General features: G+C 34.8%; 2 protein-coding genes across 2 annotated transcripts in view; one reads left to right on the forward strand and one right to left on the reverse strand.

The window, feature by feature from the left end:
• Positions 1-253: 253 nt before the first annotated feature.
• The window catches only part of LOC128996483 (RNA polymerase II-associated protein 3-like), a 36,070-nt gene continuing 11,053 nt past the window's right edge, over positions 254-25,270 (reverse strand). Inside the window, exons 3-11 of the mRNA XM_054421846.1 lie at positions 9,881-10,035; positions 8,208-8,333; positions 7,221-7,340; positions 6,235-6,362; positions 5,032-5,227; positions 3,825-4,049; positions 2,509-2,808; positions 1,559-1,751; positions 254-382 (exon numbers count right to left, since the gene is read on the reverse strand). Coding sequence (XP_054277821.1) covers positions 291-382; positions 1,559-1,751; positions 2,509-2,808; positions 3,825-4,049; positions 5,032-5,227; positions 6,235-6,362; positions 7,221-7,340; positions 8,208-8,333; positions 9,881-10,018 — 1,518 coding nt within the window. The 5' untranslated portion in view covers positions 10,019-10,035 and the 3' untranslated portion in view covers positions 254-290. The remainder of the gene's footprint in view (positions 383-1,558; positions 1,752-2,508; positions 2,809-3,824; positions 4,050-5,031; positions 5,228-6,234; positions 6,363-7,220; positions 7,341-8,207; positions 8,334-9,880; positions 10,036-25,270) is intronic.
• LOC128996484 (GTP-binding protein REM 1-like) overlaps positions 18,137-25,270 on the forward strand; it is an 85,158-nt gene continuing 78,024 nt past the window's right edge. Inside the window, exon 1 of the mRNA XM_054421847.1 lies at positions 18,137-18,717. Within this exon, the coding sequence (XP_054277822.1) occupies positions 18,247-18,717 (471 nt within the window). The 5' untranslated portion in view covers positions 18,137-18,246. The remainder of the gene's footprint in view (positions 18,718-25,270) is intronic.

Below are 25,270 nucleotides of genomic sequence, written 5' to 3' on the forward strand. Positions count from 1 at the left end.
ATTTATGACAACAGCTAATTTCCAACCAAAAGGTGAGTGAGCGTAGCGAACGAGCTAACCTGAAGGCAAGTGAGCGCAGCGAACGAGCTCCAACCTAAAGGTGAGTGAGAGTAGCGAACGAACTTCAACCAGGACGTGAATGAGCCATGCGAATACTTATGAAGTTAAACGGGGCGAAGCCCGCGGGTACAGCTAGTTAGTAATATAAGAATAGATAAGATATGGAATGGACTAATGGACTAATACACTCTAAAACTGAGGAAAATATTTATTAAATAATAAGTAACAACCTAACTCATCTCATAAAGTTTCCGAAGTTCATTAATGTCTTCTGACGAACATTCTGTTTTTCTAAGGCAATGGTCAAAGAGTTTAACTAAATCTGAAACAAAGCAACATTTTTAATTAATAGTAGCACAGTTAAGAATTGAATTCACTGAGGTTACATTTAAAGGAAAAACTATTTCATTACTATCATCACTTCAAATTTAATTGGATTAATGCCAAGTCAAGAGATAGTTTTCTATGGTGTTCTCTGTTCTCATTCAACTACGATAGACTTTATAGTGGACTTTGACCTCATTAGTTTGGTCAGGATTTAGGCTGCTAGAGTAAATATTTTTAATTTGTAGCAGAAAAAATGTAAATGGTAGTTAGGCTGCTAGAGTAAATATTTTTAATTTGTAGCAGAAAAAATGTAAATGGTAGTTAAAATGAAGAACATTTTGCTTCAATTTTTGGTGTAAAAGCAAGTGCTGACAGTTTTCTTTGTCAATAAGCTAACCTAAAAGTTGGCCAAACAGTAGGGCCTATAAATTCACCCCACTAATTCAAACTTATATTGTTGCATGAACTCTTATGTATAAGTGTTTCACAACTTTTGTTTGTGATAGGAACCTCAAATTGCACTCCAAAGTGTATTTCAACACTGGTAAAAACTAATTTATCGTGTACTAGAATCTCATTATAAAGCAATAGCTTGCCCTCTAGTATATGAAAGATACAGTACAGCTCGTGACACCTAAGCTGGCACTTGGCCTAGCGCGGGCAGTGTAGGCGGGAGGAGGGTGGAGGTAGGGAAAAGACCGGACTGCAAACATTTCCGCTGCCTCACGGGGTTGACTCCCCTTGTATTATGTACTTCAGCGCCTTCATATGGGTCGCGAGGACAGTTGATGCAACCCGCATGACGGGACATAATGTTTTTGAAATAGGTACTAGTAGCGATCGGCCAAGTGCCAGCTTAGATGTCACGAGCTGTAAAGCACAATTTCAAGTCTACCCTAAAATTAAATGAAAAAGTTCCGCCAACTTCAGCCACTATAAACGTTACCTAACTTACCAACATGAAACGCATTTAAACAGGCTTCGAATTTCATAACAATATGGGAAGTCTTCTTGCACTACTCAAAATAAATGAAAAAAGAGTAACTAAAATATTTCTCCAATTGGTTGACCTGAGTAAGAAATGACTTAAAACTTGTTATTACTTGTTCTTCTTTCATTCAATCTCAAAGACCAATAAATTCACAAGCCAAATACAGAGTTAAATACTCACTTGACTTATCACTTGTACTCATAAAGAGTGTCAGCGTAGAAAATCGTCTAACCCTTGTAAGGCCTTTAAGGTAACTCAGTACAACATCTTCCTTTGATATGAACTCTGACGACAATGTGTCTAGGATAGATGAGAACATTCCACTTTCTAAAGCATCCTTGAATATGTCCGATAGACTTTCGCCAGGTATTTGCTATCAAAATAAAGAAAAGAATTGTATAATCACAATATAACTTGAAATACCTAATCACTTTTTAGGGTTTAGTTTTTTTTTTACAATATTCTCTAACTACTAGTGCAGTCCTAAATGTACAGGGCTACTTTATGAAACATGCAGCTGACAATGCTACTGTGTAAACCGTCCCTTTGCTTAACACCAAGCAATTAGTGTAAAATCATTGACTTTTGGGTATTATTAGGGTGAATATCATCCATGAACCATCTGTAACAAACTACTCATTAAAATAGAACATAATAGAATAAACTCGACACAGAGACTGCTACTGTCACAATTTTTCAAACTGTATAAACAAAAAATAAAACAGGAATTAAAACAGAAACAACATAAAATTTACAATCTAATCGATCAGTAGTCGCCTCGTCGGTGAAGTAAACAGCCACTCTATATAGTCGGCCTATAAGATGACTCTGGGCCTCCTCATGATATAACAAAAATTCAACTTGCGAAGATTTTTTGGACCGTGGTTAGGGCCTAATTTGTAGCATGATTATCCCACTTGTGAATAATCAGGAGTCTCCTGTACTTTGAAAACTTATGTGACATAAAGGATGCTATATTTTACAGTAAATTGTCCTTTCAGTTTGGCATTCAGGTTGGCAGTTGCTGCAATTTCTAACAGTGGATCAATTAAGTTATTCCCATTCTAAAACCAACTACAAAGTCAATATAACAATGAAAAGTCTAATTTACTACCCAATACAATACTGACCTTGAGATACCTATAGCGTAGTTGTGGGTTCCCCTTGACACTGTTCCACGCGGTGTTGAACTGTACTGAAGTGGTGGGGGGAGGAGGAACGTCCACTGGGGTAGTAATAGTTAGGATACTCCTAGGCTTGACAGTAGCTGCAGACATAAAACCTGGCTCGGATAGTCTGCTCGATGCCGGAGGATGAGTTGGTGAAGGACTTATTGTCGGAAGATTGTTAGACTTTCGGAGTTTGGCAGCACAAATATGCTCAGGAGTGTTCGGCCCAACGTCGTATATCTCAATACGCTTCAGACATTTCTGTGGAACAATGTATTATTAAAAAGTTTTAAAAATCTATATTGCATAAGTATGATGGACTAGAGGGAAAGGGTTGTTGATATCATTGACAAATATTTGTCAAAAATGTAAGAAACCTTTCCTTTCAGAATTTCATTTTTGGCTGGTTGGTGTTTTACATTTTATTCTTAGAAAAATCCAAACATTTTCTGTGGGCTTACACGGTCCAACTTGTGTGTAAATGAACTGCGTATGTGATGGTTTTAATGAATATTAGAAAATAAACAAGTTTTCAAACCCTTGTATCCGTTTAAATACACCTACTGTTATTACATTGAATGCGTTCTTACTCAAGATCGATACACCGAATATTGACGTCGTAGCTTTCATTTACAGTATGTAATGCATGACGTTTTGCATACAGTTGGCAGGACGGAGAATTTTCTGCAGAAAATAAAGTTTAAGACTTTCTATAGAAATAAAAAAAAAACAATTTTATTAATTTGTTATCAAGTATTTGGTACACCCTTACAGTTCCACACACAGAACTTTGAGGCCTATTTGGATGGGTACCGGTACCGGTAAACATAATTTTAAAATAGGCCTTCAACATCTTAAAATTGAAAACATTTGGTAGTTAAGAAGAGGATAGTTTAAAACCAAAATCATAAAAAAATTTGGTAGTGGATACATAATTGAACTTCAGGCAATGATTGAACCTGGATGAAGCACAAGTTCAATATAGGTTGTCGCCTGAACGAACAGTTCCAGGGGAGAACCAACCCAGTATTGAACAACTCTTTTGTGAAGGAACTAAATTGTATTCATGTTGAAGCCTTCCGGAATTGGTAATCAATTATAACAGGAGGAACAGTGAGGAATTGTGGACGTCAAGGTACGTAACCTGTTATAACTAAATTGTGTTACAATTATTACATGATACAGGTTGAGCAGCAGACAAATGCTCACCAGTTATTTTGACAAAAAGACGTATTTTACAATGTAAACATATTAATAGTTTTATCAAATAAGTTTACCTTGGATCGTAGATGAGGTGGTTTCACAATCGGTTCAATAGTAGTGCTACAAGAAGGCCACTCGAACTCATCATTCCCTTCAGTACTAACTTCTTTAGCTTTTTCATTGTCTATAACTAGTGATGAAATGTTTTTCGGTTTCCCTTCAGTAGCTGCAGAATTTTCTGGGATGGACTCTACTTCACTCAGGGTTAGCCTATTGATGGGCTGTTTTGATTTGTTACTCTGAAATGAACGTACAATGCCATGAGACCTATGGTAAAATTTAAAATTACAATCACATCAATGTAGTCTGCTAATTCTCTCCTAAACTAATCACTTTGATAAGGCAGCATACTTTATATATATTTCAAACTGAACCTAAACTCGGGGTGGGAGTGGAATGGAGTGATACGGTCTGTAGATTTGTTATTGACTAAGATCAACACTTTTAGTAACCTGGACCATTTAAAAGCCTAGAAATCAAGGACAGCCAAGTCCAGTTTTGAACATCAAAAAGCTAAACCTTAGGATTGATCAAACAACCTACTGGTTATTAGACAATTACTAATACCACTCAGCTCAATGTTTATTGTACTTATTCTTATTCGTTTTTACTGCGTGCGACACAACCATGGACAACATTTGCTTTTGCATTAAAGTATGAACACTTCATAGGTAGGCCTATGGTGGTTGTTAAACTTTCTTAAGCCATTTTCAGTCATATTTTGAAATCTAAAAATTTTTAGGACTTCCAACAGTTGGCTAGAAAATAATAAAAGTATTTTTCTACTTGTCCTGTAGTCAAAGCATTTTATTAAAAATACAGTAGGGTCAGTTGTTTTGTAATAATTAGTTAAAAGATTGATTGGTTTTCTATTTCTTACATTACAATGAAGAAGCTTTTTAGGTTCCTGAGAGCAATACAATAAAAAACTTCTAATAAATGTATATTCATTTCTCCACCATCCATTGAAGCATTTTTTTTCACTCAATAAGGATACCGTACAAATGCTGTTCAGTACAGGCTTGTTTGCCTGTTTTTACCGGTAGTCCGCTGTGGTCGTAAATGCTAAACTTTCTATATTAACAATACTTTTGCTATCCATGCGACAAAGGCTATTTTCAAACCGCACTTAATAATCTGATACAGCTCCCAAATGTGCTGTATAAGGGAGTATTTATTTACTATTGATAATTTAATAAATCACTTTGACTGTTTACCCACCAAATTCTTTACTCTCTCTAAGTCCCGTAGTGCTTGGGTGTTGTTAGGTTCTAGCTTGAGCGCATTACGCAGGTCGTAACACGCATCCTCTATTCGGCCGAGAGCTTCTCTTGCAGCAGCACGTCGCAGCATCGCCTTCACGTAGGTCGGATCCAGCCTCAGCGAGGCTGTGCAGTCAGATTCAACCATCTCGAATCTAATGCAGAACAGAAGAGTAAAAACAATACAATGGGAAACTTTATTTACTTAACTAGCTGCTATACCCGTGCACCGCAAACGTGGAGAAAATTGGTTCTGTTTAGAAGAATGGGTGTTCTTTAACATAATAACATATCTTGATAGTTGAAAATATCACTCTCTGGGTTGATAACATAGCGGTTAACGGTTATAGATTCTTTTTTTTTATTTCCATAATCTACGACATAGTTAGAATAAATAATTAAAATGTTTTAGAATGAACAAAACTACCACATAGTTGTGTTTTTAAAAATAATATTTAATTTGCCGCGATCAGCTGTATGAAATTGTGAAATAACCATTTTGGCAGTTCTGCTTGTTTACATTGAAATTTCAACACAAAGGTAAACATTGTTCGAGTTTTCTCATGCTTCCATGGAGACCAATCAATATTTACTTTTGAAAACCTCACTCAAAACTTTAGACGTCCAAGGGGCATAGCCCGAGAGGAACTCAGAGAAGTAAATAGGCTTAAGACGTTCCTAGATACGTGGACCATCTTTGTGCTTAATTTTGGCTGTATCGGCATAGTATTTTAGTCGTAACAGCCGCACTGAAGGATAGACGCCACCTCAATTTTACAATAGCATAGATGAAATTTGTAAATGTTACTTAAGGAATTATTGCAGACAATCTCCATAAAAACAAATAAAATGAAAAAAATCTTACAAGAAAAACTGTTAGAACAATTTTGATTAAAATTTAGTATGTTATAGTCCTTTTAACTCTAAACAAAATGGTACAACCATTACTGTAGAAATGAGTGAAATGACTGTTCAAAAGTTATTGCAACTTTTGTGAATTTTTCCATAAAATATCATAGTTATTGCCCATGATAAGGGTTGTTGATAAGCTAATGGGAGTAAGTTTTAGATTGCTGATACCAAAGGCATAATACTAGTGATAATATGAAGAAATATTGAAAACTGGTTGTAAAAACCAAGCCGTCAACACCATAATACTTACTTTTTCTTTTTCAAGTAGCACAGAGCTCGGTTGGCGAAAAAGACTGGATCTTTAGAGTAAGCTTCAATGGCTCTTGTGTAGCAACCGATGGCATCATCCCACTTGCTGTTTTTGACATGTTTATTCCCCTGGAGCAAAGCACACCCTTGTTTATAGTCTTAAACTCAATATTAACTAGTGAAATAAACCAAGGAAAATGTTAAGACTTCTTAACACCAATAAATCAGATGAGGGAGAAATGGGTGAACCTTGTGTGTTGAGGTAAGCCGAAGCATTCTAGACATCTTGAAACATCAATCCAGCCATAAACTTAAACACATGTGCGCCGCATTGTCAATAGCTGCATAACTAAAATAACCACACAATAATGTCTAACCCTGTTTAATACGTACGGATTTTGATGTTAAATGTGGTATTTTTGTTAAGACTAATAGTCCATTCACAAAATTTAGGCGGTTTTAGGGGAAGAAATCTATCCCTTCCACTTGATCCAAACTTTTAAAACATTTAGCTCAACAGCTGAGGTATGCCTCAACATCAATCAGGTGCAACATATACATAAAGAAGTAGTAGGGAACTTCCCCTCAAAATGCCTACATTTTTTGAACCGACTATAGTTAAAGTTCAATGATTTTGCACACATCTCACATGGTTGAAAACTTGGCCGGTTTTGACTGTAATGGTTTGTACAAGAGTGTGTTCCAAAGAAGAAGGAGTCTAAGCTTACCTAGGTTATCTATATCTAATAGGTTATCTTTAAGTAGCAAACATAATTAATAAAAAATATCTTACTATAAAAACCGTGTCCCTAGGCCTAATCGATGAAGTTTTAAAGCTCCCGTGAGACCAAAAAATTAAATATTTTAACTTTTAACTTAACCTTAGTGAATCTTGTATTTAAATAATATTTTACTATAAGTAGCCTACACTAACAACAATATGTACGCTAAGTTAAAACATGGATTCATCAAATGTATGCAGCTTACCAACTCTTTTTCATATAACGCTTTTTCTTTCAAGTACTTTTCTTGCTGTTCCGCTGTCTCTTGACAAGAATCCTCTTTAATTATTTTGTCCTCATCATCTATTTCTTCACAGGCTTTGTCCTAGATTTAGTAACAACAAATTGAAGGAGATATATTAACTTAGACTAGACTAAAAAAAACCTGAATCCAACTAAACTTATTAAAAGTTCAAATGAGAGACCTTGAAAAAAAAATAAAGGAAAGATAAACATGTACGATAACTTAAATGGTGACAAAGACGAACAAACGATTGATAGCCTAAATAGCCATTTAAATACTGCCCGGGCCTTGTAGGCCTACCTATCATGCTATTCTTTGTAATTTGTAGGCTTTATACCGGTATAGCTTATTGGCTTCAGCTGTTGGCAAGGAATAAAGAATAAAGATTAGGTAGTCAAGTAGGCTTATTCGTTAGAAGAAGGCTTTTTAGCCTAAAATTTGAGATTTCCCAAACCATACACGAGGTTTAAACTTTAAAATAAACCAAAATTACAATAGGCCTAATCAACCTCTAAAAATATGAGTTTGCTAATACAGTACCTTACTAAAAACACAAAACAGGATATTGAGAGCACATTTTAAACATGGACAAAGAACAGTACTTGTTGTATGGGTCATCCCTGATGATTCATATAACTTAGGCCTTAGTAGGACAGGCCTTGCAATCGACTAGGCCTATATATAGTCAGAAGATGAAAATGTATCAAATCGGATACAAACTTTAGGCTTAGGCCTACTAGTAAGTTAGGCTAACATTCAAAGTGAAAAACGGCACATTTGCGATTTGATAGCATTCAGGCAAACAGCAAAGATTATATTAAATTAATTAACTCCAATAATTTGGCTAACTGCAAGATTGTTTATATCTTTCACAACATAAATGTATTACGGTAATATAAAAATGGTATGAAAAAGCAAAGTTTTTTAAACAACTTTGAATTCACTTACTACATCAAACTTCTCCCATGAACTGTAATCATAGGACTTCAACTTCTTCTTGACAACTTCTTTCTTGTCCTCTTTTTTTTCAGAGGAACTTTTAGTGAGTTTAGCTCGGCGTACAGGTGGTAGTGCCTAAAATTAAAATTAAGCCTAAATTAACATTCTGAAAGCACCTTAATGCCAAGAATATGTTACTTACTTGTATATGATTTATGTTATATTTAATCCCGCAGTGGTTGCACTGAACTAAAAACGTGAAGAGAGCATACTTGGTATTTATGACCGGGTTAAAATAAAAGGGTTAATTCAGTATGTTTAAGCATTAGATTCCTCAAAATCGTAAAATAAGTTAAGTTACGAGCAAAATAATAGGTGATTTACAACTTTTTGAATAGGCCTACCTATGCTTTATGAAAATAAAACATAAAATGGACAATTGAAATAAAATTATTAGCAAAAGGTTAAGTTATTACATTGTCTATTTTGTGTTAGCCTGAACTTAGTCACACTGCCAGTTGAAGGGATAATGATTTTCTCATGTAAGTTTAACTTAAGCCCTATATTAACTTATAAGTTAGGGTAGATTTTACAAATCGCGCTCTTTGAGTAAATTAAGGGTAGAGTTTCTTAACTGGGCTAGGCTACCTATGCTAATACCGATTGAAAATATCGATTCGATTAGTGAACCTTCATTCGATTTTTTCATTACCGGTAAGTTATCAGCAAGTTTGGTTAGGTTATGATTGTTTCATTTTATAATTGGGGTATGCTTCCATATCTGTTGGTGCAAACAACTGAATGAAAATATCGATATAGCCTAGGTTCCTAACCTACAGTAACTAACCAACAATATATCAAATTAAACTATCGAATAATCAATATTAAGTACTCATTCTGTTGTTTGTGCCAACAGATATGGAAGTGTACCCAGATGTCATGCCTAGAGAAGATCTTTAGTAGGTTGCTAGTAGAGATGGGCGTTATTTAACATAACAGGATGAATAAAAGTGTTGCGGCCACGGCAACGTTATCGCGGCAACACGTTGCCGAGAACTCCCTGTTATTATAATAACGTATCTATCTACACAATGTTGCAGGAAAGCCGCGCGACAACGAAAACGAAAAAATGCATTGCCTTTAGTGCCGTTGCCGCAACGCTACCAGAGCAACGATAACTTCTGAAACGAACTAGAATTAGAGTAACACATCCTGTCTGGACAACGCAGCAACGCCCGACTCGCGACTACAACTGAAAACTGAACTGATCAACTGACAACGATAACTGAGTGCCGCAACACCGACCGGCGGACAACGGTTTACAGCGGCAACGAGTTGGCAATCGTTATTGAAATAACAGGTTGCCGCAACACGTTATTGGGCAGCTGCGTTATTGTTATAACCGTTGCCGGAAAACAACGATAATTCCCATCTCTAGTTGCTAGAACTCATTAGGCCTAACCTAGTCTTGCAGTGAGCTAGGCTACCACTGACAGTGCAACAAATTCGGAATAGGCCTATGTTAAATGTATACTTTTTCTCACAAGATAAATGTTGTTGAATAAATATTCGGCATAGGTATTGTCACACTACATTACACCTATTTCATAATGACTATGTATCCCTAACCTAGGGATACATCCTTAACATTAGGCCTAGTTAGGTCCTGTAAATTAACTTACCTCATCTGTGGGTTGATTTGAAAGCTGTCTGTCTTTCCTCTTCATTTCTTCTTCCCAAAGTTTTAAGTCTCTGACATAGCTATGCAAATCTTCAGCGTTGTCTTTTATCTGTTTTTGAATTAATACAGATTTGTCCATGTTGTGAGTGTATAAAGCTAGAACTAGTAATCGTGGCTAGAACATTATCGACATAACACTACACATTTAAAACATAGAACACACCGACCACAACACAAACAGAAACAACACATAACAGCGAACAGCGAACAGCAACAACACAACACAACCCTAGAAAGAATAAAACCAACAATCAACAAACCAAAGTGAAGACAGCAGGAGCAGACGAAATTGCGGTTGTTTTTCTAAACGCAGTACATAATACGATAATGCACAAAAAGATTCAAAGCAATGATTATAAAATGTTTTATCATCATTATTATAACTATGATTATAACTGTTATTATTTTCCGTGTAGTTTACGGGTTAGGATATGATCGCAGCCTCCCCGGGCTTGATGTAAGAGGCAAGTGGATAGAGAATGGGTGGCTCTTTATGTACCGGACCCAACTTTCACGGAGATCAAGTGTATTTAGTTTGGCTTGGTCCTCGAAATCTTACGTCTTTCCTATTATTCTATTGTTCTTTCTTCAACCCCTCTCAAGGGTTTTAACTTCTTCTTTTTCGACGAGCACTCAATGTTATGAGTTCATATTATTTCAACTATTTTGTTTTTATAGTTGGTAGTCTTGAGTAGCGGGGATGTCTCTCTGCGTAGAGATCATCGTCCTTCTTCTTAAAATTGTACTCCAACGTGTAACACCTAAAATTGTAGACCATGTTTAACTCAAGATGTATTAAAAAGTTTTTACATTGACTTGGTGTTTTATTAATCATTTATTTAGTTAAAAATAATAAAATAGGAGTACATCACTCAATCCTGAGCCTTGGGATGCCCCCCGTACAGAAGGGCAAATTTTGTGCTTCGCACTGTCGAGGGGACTCTTTTGTGCGTGGTCAGCGACCAGCCCCTTAGGACCTTTGCCAGGGAGTGCAGCAGGGCCAGGGGTGCAGAGGTTGGGCTCTGCACTGCCAAGGGCAACACCCGGTACGTCAGGATTTCCGGTAATAGGTAAACGTAGGCCGTGCCCCGGGAAACTCGGGTAAGGTTACTAGGTGGCGTTTGCATAGATGCATACAAAAAATTGAGCGGAGTCATCAAGGGTTCACAGTATATTGTTTTTGTCATACTGCAGTAAAAACAGTCGTGTTTAATGCATGCGTTGCGGGTCTAAAGTAGCATTTTTACTCTTTAGGGAGTAAAAATCAATTAGCCTCTATGGAGTAAAAATCAGCTGTTCTCAACTCAGTTGTAAATTTCTATTGTAAACGATTGCATGTATCGAAATATGTTTCGATTCGTGCTTCGTAATCATTTAAACCTACAATCTATACAGTCTCTTCCCATAGCGTTTTAGCATTGCAGATACATTAATCCATTCCCACACTCAACACTGCTCACCTTTACTACTTCCTTCACCACCCCCTACGTCGTGGACCTGTTTCCCTCTCTTCCCATAGCATTTTAGGATTGCAGATACATATTAATGTAATTGCCAAAGACAGTTAATTTGAATATATAATTTGAATATATAATACAGTGTGGTAATTACCACACTCTGCACTGCAAGCCTTAATACTTCCTTCACCATTTCTTACGTCATAGACCTGTTTCCTTCCTTTCTCATGGCATTTAAGTATTAGATACATTTATCTAACAGCCCAAACGGTCCCCCCACTCTGCACTGCCAGTCTTTACTATTTCCTTCATCACTTCCTACGTCGTGGGGCCTGTTTCCTTCCCTTCTCATAGCGTTTTAGGATTAAAGATACATTAATCTAACTGCCACAGACGGTTCTCACACTACGCTCAAACTTTACTTTACTTCCGAAGCCACTTCCTACATCGTGGACCTGAACTTAAATTGGTGCCATTTTGTCACAAATACTTATAGTTTAACACATAAAATTGTTTATAGTTTAACACATAAAATTGTTTAACACTAACTTCGTTCCACCCTGTATATCACTCTAACCAACTTTACAAGTTTTTAAGTAACATAGAGACATTTGTTATATCAATGGTAGAATATAAAGATAGACAAAATTAACGATTAATCATCAACTAATGGTTCATAATTCGGAGTTGAAGAGGCATAAACGTGCCACAACAATGGTTAGAAACAGCTGATTTGGACCCTTGGAAATACCAACTGTCGTGCTTTATCTTACAACAGCGTAAGTTTTCCTTTTGTTCAACATTAATGTAAACTATGACTGTTAGTAAAAAAAAATGCTTAACGTAAATTTATTTGATACAGTATTTATAATGTATAGCGTGTCAATTTCACGCACTTTGAAGACTTGAATTTGTCATTGCGACGAAATGATTTACTTTCAAATATAGCTATATTATTGTATATACATGGTGGCTGAAAAGTAACTCCCAACCCCTTAACTTTTTAACTATTTGAATGATATAAAATCAGTTAGTGCCAATTAACCTTCTTAGATATAAAGAGCTACTGATGGTTGATTTTGAAAATCTTGCTCTTAGAGTGGTGGTAGAGGGTAGCTCAAAATGTTCAAATAGGAAAGTATAATTGACAAGCAGGTATATCATTTTACAGGTCCAGACGAAACTAAACAATTGATATAAAGAAAAATACCCCGCCACAGTTAACCTACAGACTCAGCGAATTTCTATTTGCCTGAATTAATACTATTAAATCTATTTAAATAATATAAGGTTAATTTAGGTTGTGTTAGGTTAAATAAGTACCTATGTTCGCTGCTACAGGGAGGCTAATGATGAGTGTTTTTTAGTAAAATATTAATAGCTTAGTATTAAATAAGTAAATTTGCCAAGTTTGATAAAATATATCAATTAACAAACAAACTGCAACATTTTACAATATTCTCAATAAGAATAACATGGGAATTGTTAATTTATATTTGTTTGAATTTTCTCCGTAAACAATAACAGCACAAACAAACTTCAATATAGGCTACTAAATTATTTGTCTTTTAAGCTCCTTAAAATGGTTTAGAGAGAAATTGGGAAATTTGGTGTTTTGATGGTCAAAATGAGAAAACCCATCCCCCCCCCATAAAACCCCATTCCCATCATCCGATCATGCTGGTTCATGAACTCATTCAAGTTTATCCCGCCTTACGCCTTCAAACCAAATTACACCAAAATCGAAGAAAAATTACTCAAGATATCGTGTTCACGGACACATATAAAGGGTGATTGGTACTTAGTGTGACAACATTTTTTTTTTTTTTTTTTTTACTAAACTACTATTACAAAACATATAGTCAACTTTCCAGTGTGAGTATTAGTTTTTATGACAAAATTCAGGTAACTAATTCACCGCAATCGTAGAGTTGGAAGAGTCGTGACTCAACAATAGAAGGAAACAGCTGATTTGCGAGTCTGAAATAGCGGCTGTCTGCTCTATCTTGGATTCAGACAAGTCCTTTTTGTTAAGCTCGCTTATTGCAATGCAGTTGTACATCAACTGTGATTATTTGTATAAAAGCTATCGATTACAGACAGTTTAAACCTTAACACCGGTTACAAGCATAAACAATGGGTTAAAAATTAACAATTAGAGACTCGTACGATGAAGTACTGCATTAGTCATAAAAGGTTTTCTTTAGCTGCTATGCTGTAATCTATTATGTCTCATAATAAAATACTGTATTTTAGAAAGATTATTAATTGTTTTCATATTTGTTTGCTCCGCTCAGTTGGTGGATGGAAGACCGCATACCTAGTTGTAAATATATCTGTACACCGACTTAAATTATTTGAGTAAAATCTATTGTACCGGTCACGAGTTAAAGTCTAAGGGTCTTCAGGAGATATCGCTACCACCACTACTCTAATTAAGGGGGAGTAGGTCCTAATGAGAATGGGAAGATATAAAATAATAATTTTGATCCTGAACACTTGAGTTTGAGGTTTATTTGGACTATTAAATGCGAATGTGTGTGTGTACATTAATTTTGAGTAAGGACAATGATGCAGACAGTACGATGGGTAGCGCGATTAATACCTAGATGACAATGCCCGTGTTCACCCTCCCTATTCCAATACGGGATCAAGTAACTTCAATGCGTCTCTTTGTTCTTACACTTGCATTGAAATCTCGTGATTCGCCGTTAGGTAAGCCTATTTGGCCGAAAAGAACTAAGGAAACTGTTACAACTTAACTTAAAGTATAAAAAGACAAAAAAGAAAAAAAAACTAAATATTACACTTAATTTATCACCCAAACACAATTAAAGAAATCTTAAATTATGTAAATAACCTTAGTTAAATCACAGTGCTAGTATTTCATAACAATGAACGTAAAATATACATAATGTAAAGTAGGCAATTAGTTTTTTAAGGAAAAACAACAATTAGACAATTAAATAGGGTCAAACTCCACCATTATAACCTTAATTCCTTTATGCAGGTTAAGTCATGTTAGGTTCAGTTGTGATAGTAATTTTATTTGTTATGTATTTCCATGAGTAATATTTGTTCACATAATGCATTGCATTTAAAGGACATTATAGCAACAAGTTATTATCAAAAGTTAAACCCCTACAGGCAGAGCGATAGCTTACTAAAACATGGATTTTTATTAGATAATTTTATAATTAAAAGAAGATTGAAATTAAACTTTGTAAGATGAATTTACATGTTCTAAAATACGTCAGAACACTTGTAGAAAATGTAACAATTACTATTTCTGTAGTTATAATGACTTTTAGTGAAGATATTACATTCATTACTAACACATTTACATAATATTGTTGGTGTGAACACTTAAATCAACGTTCTTTAGGCTGTACGCTGTATTAAAGCATAGTTTTGTGTTTTGTGCATAAGCTCAAAGCATGTGCCTTAACCATTTTATTATTCTTTGACATTAAACTGCTTATGTTAAAGAGCTCTGCTAAGTAAGCAAAATTTTTTTTATGACATACTTCTACGAAGTAAAGCGATTTGTCTTATTATAACCAAGTATGTTTATTATCAAGCTAAGTTCTTGGATGCTAACTGAATTATCGCCCATTAGAGATAATGCATGGCTGCTTATAACAGAATAATATACTGTGTTTACCACTTTGAATGAGTAGTAGTAGTTTTAACCATTGGAGTGGAAAGGAAGATGTACTAATCGTAGGAAATGGATTTACCTATATCCGAGTACTGTGGTCTAAATCTTGGAAACAGATTTAAATTCATTATCAAAATTTTGGATCGGTTTATTAGGATTCTGTTACCACGTGAGTGAATTATACGTTATTTTACGATTCGAAAATCAATAAATTTTAATCAATTTGCTTTGCGTTGGTCGCAAAATAGTTTAAGAGGGTTCCACCCGCCGACTGTTTGTCCTACAAAAAAAGAACCACGTGGCATTATTAAATTGTTTATCGAGTTGAAATTAACTGTAAAATATTCACAAAAATTCGGACGCCACTATATGTGCGTGTTTTAACCCAAATTTGAGTGAAGGATGAGTGGCACGATCTTGTAGTCTTGTTAGTTACTAAGGCCGAAATATTCCTTAGACACAGCTGTTAATTAATAGCCAATACCATACTGTTACCATACAGCCAATGGTAACTAAGGGACCTACAGTTGTTTATAGTGGAATCCGAATCAAATTTTTTCCTTGTAATTAACGAATCAGTCTAATCATCAGGATAGTACCGCTTATAAATTAGTAATAATTTCTTTAAGTATTTACAAAAAATTCAAATTAAAACATATTGAATCAAGATATTACATGCAATGACCTCGCAAGCTTACAAAACTTGTCGGCAAGGACTAATAAATAAATAATTACAAACAAAGTTTACAGTATTTTTTCTTTAGTTTTTCGACGTACAAAAAATGTACGATACTAGTTCTAATGTGGTTTGCGGCAGGCATTTATTTTATAATTGAAAGTAATTTTTAAAATCTGTAAATTAGTCTTTTTCACATGAGTTTTTAACTTCTAAACTATAGGTAAAAATTATTTTTTCCAATCCATTGCAAGCTCAGCAAATTGTTTAGAGCACAAAAAACACACAATCATTGGAAACAAATTATTATTAGAATGTTGGGAGCTTGTACACTAGATGCATGTTCAATCTGTTATTAGTAGGAAACTTTAAGACTTGCAATTAAAGGTTTTAATTTTATCAGAGAGGGGACTAAAAACTAACAACTATTTATAACATTGGAACAATCACAATTAATATTATTTAACATATGAAATAATACCTATGTTCCAAATTCAAATACATTTGAACAATATTTCCATGGACATTAGAATTGATTTTCCACACAATCATGTACTATATTAAAATACAATCCGCCATCTTAAATTGAAATTCAGGCTGCCGGGTAGAACCCTCTTGATGTGTTAGATCTAGAGGCGTGAAAAATAAATACAAATTCCGTGCAAAGTGTCAAAGAAAATATGAATACCTGAAAAACTGTAATTTTGCAGATTATTCGAGATTTAAGCAGTGTCAGCGAATCGCCGTGAAGCGTTTTCAGAGTGCCAACTTGAATTTAAATTTCAGATGAGTTCTACTTGGAATAAGTCTTGCTTTTACTGAACTGCAGTATTTTCCCCGTCTATACGTTTTGTATACACTCTCAAATATTCTTGATCAAAATGCCAGCTCTGAATGAATATTATGAATCAGTACGCTTTTTAAGCCAGCGTAATATAGCTGATAGAAAGTGAAAGTGCCTGTTTCAATCTGGACAGTTGTTCCTGATTTAAAATGATTCTGGCTAATGAAACAGCTGATCTTATTCAGTAACAAAGCTACACAGATCATCTTACACCATTCTACACCCATCTTTCACTCATATTTGGGTAAAAAATACGCACCTAGGTGGCGTCTCCATCTCAACGATTGATAATTGGTATCATAACTCTTGGAATGAAATATAAATAAAGTAAAATTGACGACCCATAAAAATTAACTATAAGAGAATTACTATCATAAAACGTTTTACTACTACGACTCTACCAAAAGATATTACATATTACTTCAAAGAAATTTTATATATTTATTTAGATTCACATTTATTATTACATTAATTACATTTATTATTAATTATTATTTCATTTATTAAGATTTATTCATTATAAATTAAGGGACACGAAACACATAGACTTTCGGATTAAAAGATTATAATCTATATATTTTCATTCCGTAGGATGTTTCTACAAGATTAACGGTGTTGGCAAATGAATGGTGATGAATATGTTTACTGATTCAGTTGGTAACGTTTTCGATCACTAAGGTCCATAGATCAATCACACACATTGTTTATAATTTCGTCATATATTCCATCATCTCACACCATTCTACAGTCGCTTTGCATTCATATTCAGTAAATGTACCCTAAATGCGTCGCTGTCTCAAATATTCAAAATATTGACAACTGAAATCGTATTGACAATTAAATTTCTTTCACTAGACCTACTAATACTTGATAAACAATTCATTTCTAAAGGCTGCTTTGATCGTCTGTAACCGACAAAATGTTAGCTTTGGGTTAGTGGATAAAGCTTAAATACTATAAACAAATTTTTATTTACGTAGGAAAATTTAATAATGCATTAGCCCAGGCGGCAACAGTGGGGACTTACGGTCCGGAACTTCCCTCCTCACTTTGAGCGAGATGAACGTGTGAGGCAAGTGAACTGTCCTCCACTCATCCTCACTATACAAGTATCGCCTCCACTGCTGTATCTGCTGGGTGGGACAGGCCCCTCTGTAGAGAAGAGCTGTTACCTAGCTTTGTATGACATGCAGTTGTTGTGTAATGATCTAAAATATTGTGGTGTATAGTCTCATGTATTATGATGTATTTAAAGCTAATACAAATTAGATAAACAGAACTCTTAATGTTGTTGAACATTTTTAATGGCGATGCATTTTAGTTTGATAAAACATCGCTGTGCATTTAAATATTGAAGGTTGCAAAAATATTTAAAATATTTTTAAATGGAATAAAAATGTAAACTTGCATAACCTAAGGTAACAAATATTTTTTGGAAGCTATAAAGTAATGGAGTAAACTAAAATTAGAAACGTATTCCAGATTCCCTTTGGGCAAAATTGATCAGTGAGTGAAAACAAATTGGCTGTAGCTGTTGTCATGTCACTACTTTGTGCTGTGAGTGTGTGTGTTGGTGCGCGCGCGTGTGGGTGGTTTGGAGGTAACACGGGAACACGGCACAGCGCTCAGTACAGTGCGGGCGTTCCAACAGTGTCCATGTGTTTTCGCCATGATGGCGCCACCACCTGTTGACGGGATCCCCGACTTCCCAGACACCTTCCAGGACTTCTTCACCAAGCTGGACGAGGGAGATGAAACAATTTCATCCCTCCTCGAGGACAAATTGATTCCTCGAGGAGCGAAGCGGCAACAGGAACGGAGATGGGTTATCACTAGGAGATCTTTTCATAGGAAACCTGTGGAGTACATGAGTCGGCCTGATCCTCCGGATCTGTCTCCCTCGCCGACCCATACTCGGAGAAGGTCGTCGTCTATAGCAGTGACTCGCCAGACCCCGGACTTACACAGGTTCCTGCAGGCGGAACAGAATCGACCCTGGGGACACTTGAGTCCGAGCCCCGCGGCTTGCAGTCCTACTCCTAGCCCGGCGACTTCCAGACCAGTCAGTCCGAGGCCGAGGACCAATAATTCTTATAGGTGTAGAACAGCTTCCATGCCTGCTGTACCGGCTCGGCATAAGGTAAGATCGTGAGAAAGTATTTTTTTGTAATTGTCTACTACTGTGGTTTGATTTTAAGTGGTCTAACAACCACTTTTAAATGTTGTGGGGTTCTTACGACAATCGTCCAAGCTGGACGTTAATAATACACAATTTCATACTTGAATTCCGTTTAGGGTGAAGTGGGTATCGTGGATCTTTACCATCCACACCCGGCTTATGTTTTGGTATAAGCGTTTTTTGGGGAGGTTTTTAGTCTTCGCGCTCGGCTTTTCCTCCCAACAATTAGACAGATTCCCCCATCCTATCAGAATCCCCTAAGACCTTCTAGTCTGGGGTCCTATACAGTTTGTATGACGGATATTCAGAAATGATCAAATCCTTTGAGCACCCCTCCTCCATCTCGGAAACACGATGCTCTTCTTCACTATAGTCCTCGCCACCCTAAGTTGAGGCAGCCCAAGGCCGCACGGCGTATATCTAGTGAGGCCTTTGGCTGCCTCAACTTAGGGTGGCGAGGACTATAGCTCTTCTCTTTATCTCGCTGAGTTCGGTTTGCAGTCCGTCCCGACCGCTTTTCCAACACCCTGCGTGGCGTGTCTTTGGTTCGTTAGGGTAAAGCGTTCTCGATTTCCACGTGTCCCTTTTTAATAAGAGTAAGAACTTTGTTATGGCCTCGTATGTAAAAATAACATAGGAATTTAAAATTTAAAATTTTTTGGGATTTTCTCCGTAACCATTAGGCGCATAATAACGCTTCAAAATACTACCTTGTTATCGCTATTTGTCGCTTGTTGTCGCTATTTGTTTTTGTAAGTTCTACAAAATGGTTTGGGAAGAAATTGCGACATTTTGTGTTTTTAGGATCAAAAAGGGAAAAACCTATTTTTACACCATAAAATCCCCCATAAACCTCCGTTTCCATTGTCCGATCTTGCTGGTTCGCGAACTCCCTCGAAAAAATTCAATTTTACACGTTTTTACCAAATTTCATCAAAATTGGATCATTTTCGCTTGGGTTATCGTGTTAACGGACATTTATATACAGTGTGTAAATTAAGTAACGAAACAAATCTGTATTTTAAACTGAAATATATAGAAATATTCTGTTTGTGGCATTGATTTTTAACAAAGGTTCCGCATTTTTTACATACAAAATTGTATGTACATCGTGAGTATTTCCAAAATCTTTAAGTCGACTTTTTTAAAGTGTTCTGAGATTATGAATTTTTAAAATAACGCCTGTTATATTTTGCAATTGCCCGAATTCAAGCAACAGGTACACCAGTTTTTATTAATTTCTGTTTAAAAATACAGATTTGTTTCCATATTTGTGAAATTGTTTTAATAGGGCCAAATCAAATTTTGGAATAGGTACCCGTCATTTTGGCTAGGGGTTAGATATTCACCTCGGGTTTGCGTCATTGCGTTTCTTTTGATAAACCCTTTAAAATGAGGGGTCACATAATAGGGGTTGCTATTCGGAAAAAAGTCATTCCCTATGTCATATTTTTGTATTGGTTTGACCATTGGTATGAATAAATAAATAAATAAATGAGTATTACGGTAATAGCTTCCCTATATGGTAAATTCGCTAAAACAGTTTAAATTCAAAATTTTTGGATACATGGTATTTAGAACGATAAATATACACAGCTAAATGGAATGGAAATACAATTTTAATTTAAATTTCAAAGTTTTATCTATAAAGAGATTGTTGTATTTTCATTGGTCATTTAGTTTATTTTGTCCAATAAATAATTTTAACTAAGTGTCAGTATGTAAGAGATAGGCGTGTGTGTGGGTGAATTTTAATCACTAGCTGACATTCTAATTGATTCGTCACTGCTTTGTCATTTCCATGAATTCCCTCGCCTAATTTGAAATTCTTATTAGGCCGATCTGCTTGTCAAACGTTGTATTAAATGTTTTGATGAAATACTTGCATTTATTTAATAGTTTTCAGATTGAAGTCATACTGGAACCTGTTTCTTGACCCTCTACGGGGATGGCCCTGGCCTTTAGCCATTGGCAAGTCCCCAGGAACTTAGGGTTAAGAGACAGGTATTATCAAACAGCGTATAGAAATGGATTTTGTCCGTATTAAATGCACTATATTATACTAACAGTGTTAAATCTCCATCCCTATTTCCGGAGAGTCTTTAAAAGAGTGAGAAATACTAATCGGTTAATAAGTCCTGCCAATTATTAGACAAGCACTATAATAAGTCGGCTATTGATCTTAGGTGCGTGACATATGTATGTAGGAAACTAAAGGTATGTATGTATAGATGATAAGTGGGATCCATACCGTACACGATGTGTACCATTGTTTAGAGAAGCTGGTATGTTAACAATGCTTTTGGCTAAACTGGGTGTACAGTGGAGTGGAATCCTTACGCAGTTGGAATATTCAATCATTTTCCCATGCTTGTGGCTTCCTGAAGTTAGTTTTTTAAGATTTTGTTTATGAAAATTACATTTATTTTTGTTCATTTCCAGATGAATTTTTACAAAAATATGCGAAACGTTTATGATCGTTCAGTCTATTGACAATCATGTGTAGCTGTTTATATACAGTATCATAGCTAAACATAGAGCTTGCAAACATAAAAAAATCTATTATAATATCATTCAGTACTTATGTTTATTACATTTGAGCGTTATCACAGCTACAGTGTGTTACGTAGAGATATAAAGTCAATGGTAATATGCTTGATACCTACCAATGCTTAGTGCCGTCACTAATGTTTTCGTGATTTATGGCATCAACTTGTTTACCAATATGATTGATATTTCAATTGAACCGTTTGCTGGTCTCAACATTGTTAGTAATTTGTTTACACTGCCATCATAGCCAAACAGTATGTTTTAGCTTTGCAGTACGACCAGTCATGGTGTTTACAAACATTGTTTATGTTTACTTGGAATTGTTTAGTGCTATTAATATCAGCTTTTACTGACCGTCTAATCATTCTTAAGTGATATATTCTTTTGATTGTATTAGTTGTTGCGTTTGAATGACTTGAATACTGGGGGAATGAGTTTAAATCATGCCTTTACCAATGGAAATAATCTGTGAGATATTGTCTACACCATGTGGTTCGGAGCCCATAACCTTAAGTTGAGTTTGAAAACAAATTACATATATCTTATGCAATCAGAATTAATTGTCGTTTATTGGAGATTTCCCTATATTACAATAGTATTTCATCTTGCTGTAATTTTATTCTAAACCACGAAGTTTTTATTACAGTATATCGTTTGATTCGGTTCATTAGCGTTTAGTATGTAAATAGGATGTTTATAACAAAACTAACACCACTAGTTTTAATCTATTGTTTGACATTGTCTTCCATTTAATAATGTATGCAGTTGACTACAAATTAAAATGTTGTGTTTGTTAAAAAAAATATTGCCGGAGTTATTTTAGAATATTGATGTACAACACATTATAAAATAAATTGCATTTAGTTATATATTTACCAAGACCTGTTCACAATGATTTGGTGTGTATTAAACACGCCTTTACATAAACAAACACCTTTTTCATAAATCGTCTGTTCTTACATATTTAGTGGCGGCTTCACCAAAAACTTTTAAATCTTTTGTCCTATGAAATTTTGTTTTTTGTTTGCCAACCTAAAACTGTAAAACTTTTCCACGTCGTGTTTAGTTACGTACTCTCTAGCCTTTTCGAATACATCTTTGGATGTGTGTTAAAATCAACTGGTTTTACTTATTTAGTGATCCCTCACACCAATACATTTTCACTTAATCATTTGATCACACTACTCCTTTACATAATCTCTATCTCCCAGATCTATATATCTCTTTTACCGATGAGAAATTATGCGTTTCGAGCTTGATATTTTTAATCGATAAGTTTCCCATTCAACATCATAAAACATGCGGCCTTTCAATAATCAACGTCATCATATTCTCTTTGTGTGGTTGGCACAACCGCTTCCATCAATATCAGCTGATATCATATCGTGTGGCGTGTCAGACTGAAATAAGTGATATGATAATGACAATGTTCTCCTTATCAGATTCTAACCACCTGTCGAGCCGGGTGTATCAGATTTAACGTTAATCTGTTTTTAATTATTTATACAACCTAGTATCTGTCGTAAACGTTATTGTTGAGTTTAAATGTAGGCTTGAGTTTCATTAGGATTGTACGTCCATCCATTCTATGTCATTTTATTACAAGGGTATTTAATGTAAATCGAAATGTGTCCAGGAAAGCGTTTACACACAGAGACCTGCATTATGGTTCAAACCATACATTGGTTTGTTTACTGACTTTTGGTTTGATTGCAGAATACTACAATAAAGCCTGAACAGAATATTGATAGTTTACGCAATACTAATACTATGTTTAAAGCATTGTCATTGCTTTGAAATGAGGTATGACCACAGTATGGTCCTTTGAATATTATTTTCAACCTGTTATATAATCGCAATAGATTATAGAACTTTTGCAGTTTCTACAATAAATGGCCTCTCGATAAGTTAAACAAACGTACTTGTCTTATAGAACTTCGTTAGCTTTAGTGAACTGTTTGTTTGTGTAAATCTTCAATTATGATGTAAACATAGCAAACAAGCATTGCAGCTTTGTTCATTTTGTTGCCATGGTGACTAATCAATTAACCCCTAAGCAACCACCTGAAAAGGCCAAAGGCACAATAGTAATCCTGGGTGTGTTGATTATCCTTGTGGAATTACTACAGTTAATTTTATTCAAAGGCTTATTACTTCATGGAAAGGCTGACAGAAGCTTATTTGTATAACGGTGTACAGTGTATAACTAATACGTCAGAATAAACAGTTTATGTATAAAAGAAAATGACAGCTAGTAAAACAAATTCGTTTAATCGGTGTTTCCCGTAACAATGTTATTTAACTTACATTTTAAATATATTTTAGACACATCAATTCAACCAAACCATTGACCCGACCAATCGGATATTGCTAATCAGCTGTTTTAGCCAGTGACGTGTAAATCGGATCGTACGGTCCACTCATCCCGATATTTAATAATATAAACAGTTCGTCAGCTGGAAAATGATAAGGGTTTATAGATTAAGTGTTCATTTGCAATATTTTAGTTTGTGAACCAACTATTCGAAACTGGACACAGCTTTACCTAAGCATTTGACTTTAAATAAACTAGCTGTTACCCACGGGCTTCACCCCGTTTGACTTCATAAGTATTAATAAAACTATTGGCTGGTTAAGTTAACCTGAAATAAACAAAATACAGTAAAAGAAACAAATAATCACACCTGATTGTAATAAGGTAATAAATTGAAAGAATAACAAACAAATAAGTACAGCTGAGGTATTTTTAACATTAGGTATATGAAAAGTTCCCTTTAGAAAGGAATTACGACCTTAAAGGGCATTAATTTATGAAATAATGGATAATTGAGCGCAAGGTTTCTCGTCATGACGAACATTTTAAGTATATGGTTTATGGGGGTATGACTTGTAGTTTTCTCAAAAGTTCATGGGTGATTTTGGCTTTATATATAGATTACCTGTGCTAAAGAAACAGTTGGGTAAGACCAACAGGAACAAAGCTACTTAGATAACATCATTCTACACTCATCCTTCATTCATATTTGGGATACACACCTAGGTGGCGTCACCATCTCAATTTGTAATTATAATTGAATTCAAATCTGTATGTGTGAAAAAAGCAATGTTTGTTATATCTGATAAAATACATTTTTTTAAATAGGAAGATACTCTATTTACTCTTGTTATTTCTATCAAGCTATTTATAGGGTCATGTTAACAAATTATATCTAAAATGTACAAATAAAAAAACTAGGTATACGAATATTTTTACAAATTCATCTTTCAAGTCTCAATTTTTCTAATTTACGCATATACTATGATTTAATACAAGGCATCAATTATATCCGTATGAAAATTCAAACACAAATATAAAATTAAATTCAAAACTCAATTACCAAAATTATTCTTCCTTAAAACCCTTAAAATGATTTTTAATTTAACATATCATGTTCTCAAGCAATCTTTCTGAGAGTTGAACTTGAAACAGAAACCCTTTTACCACCCGGTATTTGGATCCCGTATAAAATTCTTTTAATGAATTTGTCATACAAGATTTATTTGTAAAAAAATCATGTTCATACCTCTTAGTCATGTTTCACACTAAATAATCTGGCCACATTTTTGTGAAACATATTGTATGTTATGTTAGTTACTGTATTTAACAGTTAAAGTCTCCAGAGTTACTAAATATTCCCACTTTATTTTCTATAATACATTTAATAATGAGAGAAACTTTTATCCGAGTAAAGAGTTCCATTAGCTATAACAATGACCCACTAGAGAGGAATTAATTAACTTTTGCCAATCAAGATTCTAGTTTTATCAAATTTAATTAGTTATTAAAACCAAACCTTGACACAATTTGATTTGACGATCGGCTAATTTTATTATTCAAAGTTCAAGTTAAAATATAACAATAATTTATTGAGAAAAACAATTATAAAATAATGTTAAGAGTTTTATGTATAAACTTGTATTTTAC

This window comes from Macrosteles quadrilineatus, unplaced genomic scaffold (assembly GCF_028750875.1).
Source record: "Macrosteles quadrilineatus isolate MER2022 unplaced genomic scaffold, UCM_ALF_1.0 Scaffold_6__1_contigs__length_79288215, whole genome shotgun sequence".
Lineage (NCBI taxonomy): Eukaryota > Metazoa > Arthropoda > Insecta > Hemiptera > Cicadellidae > Macrosteles > Macrosteles quadrilineatus.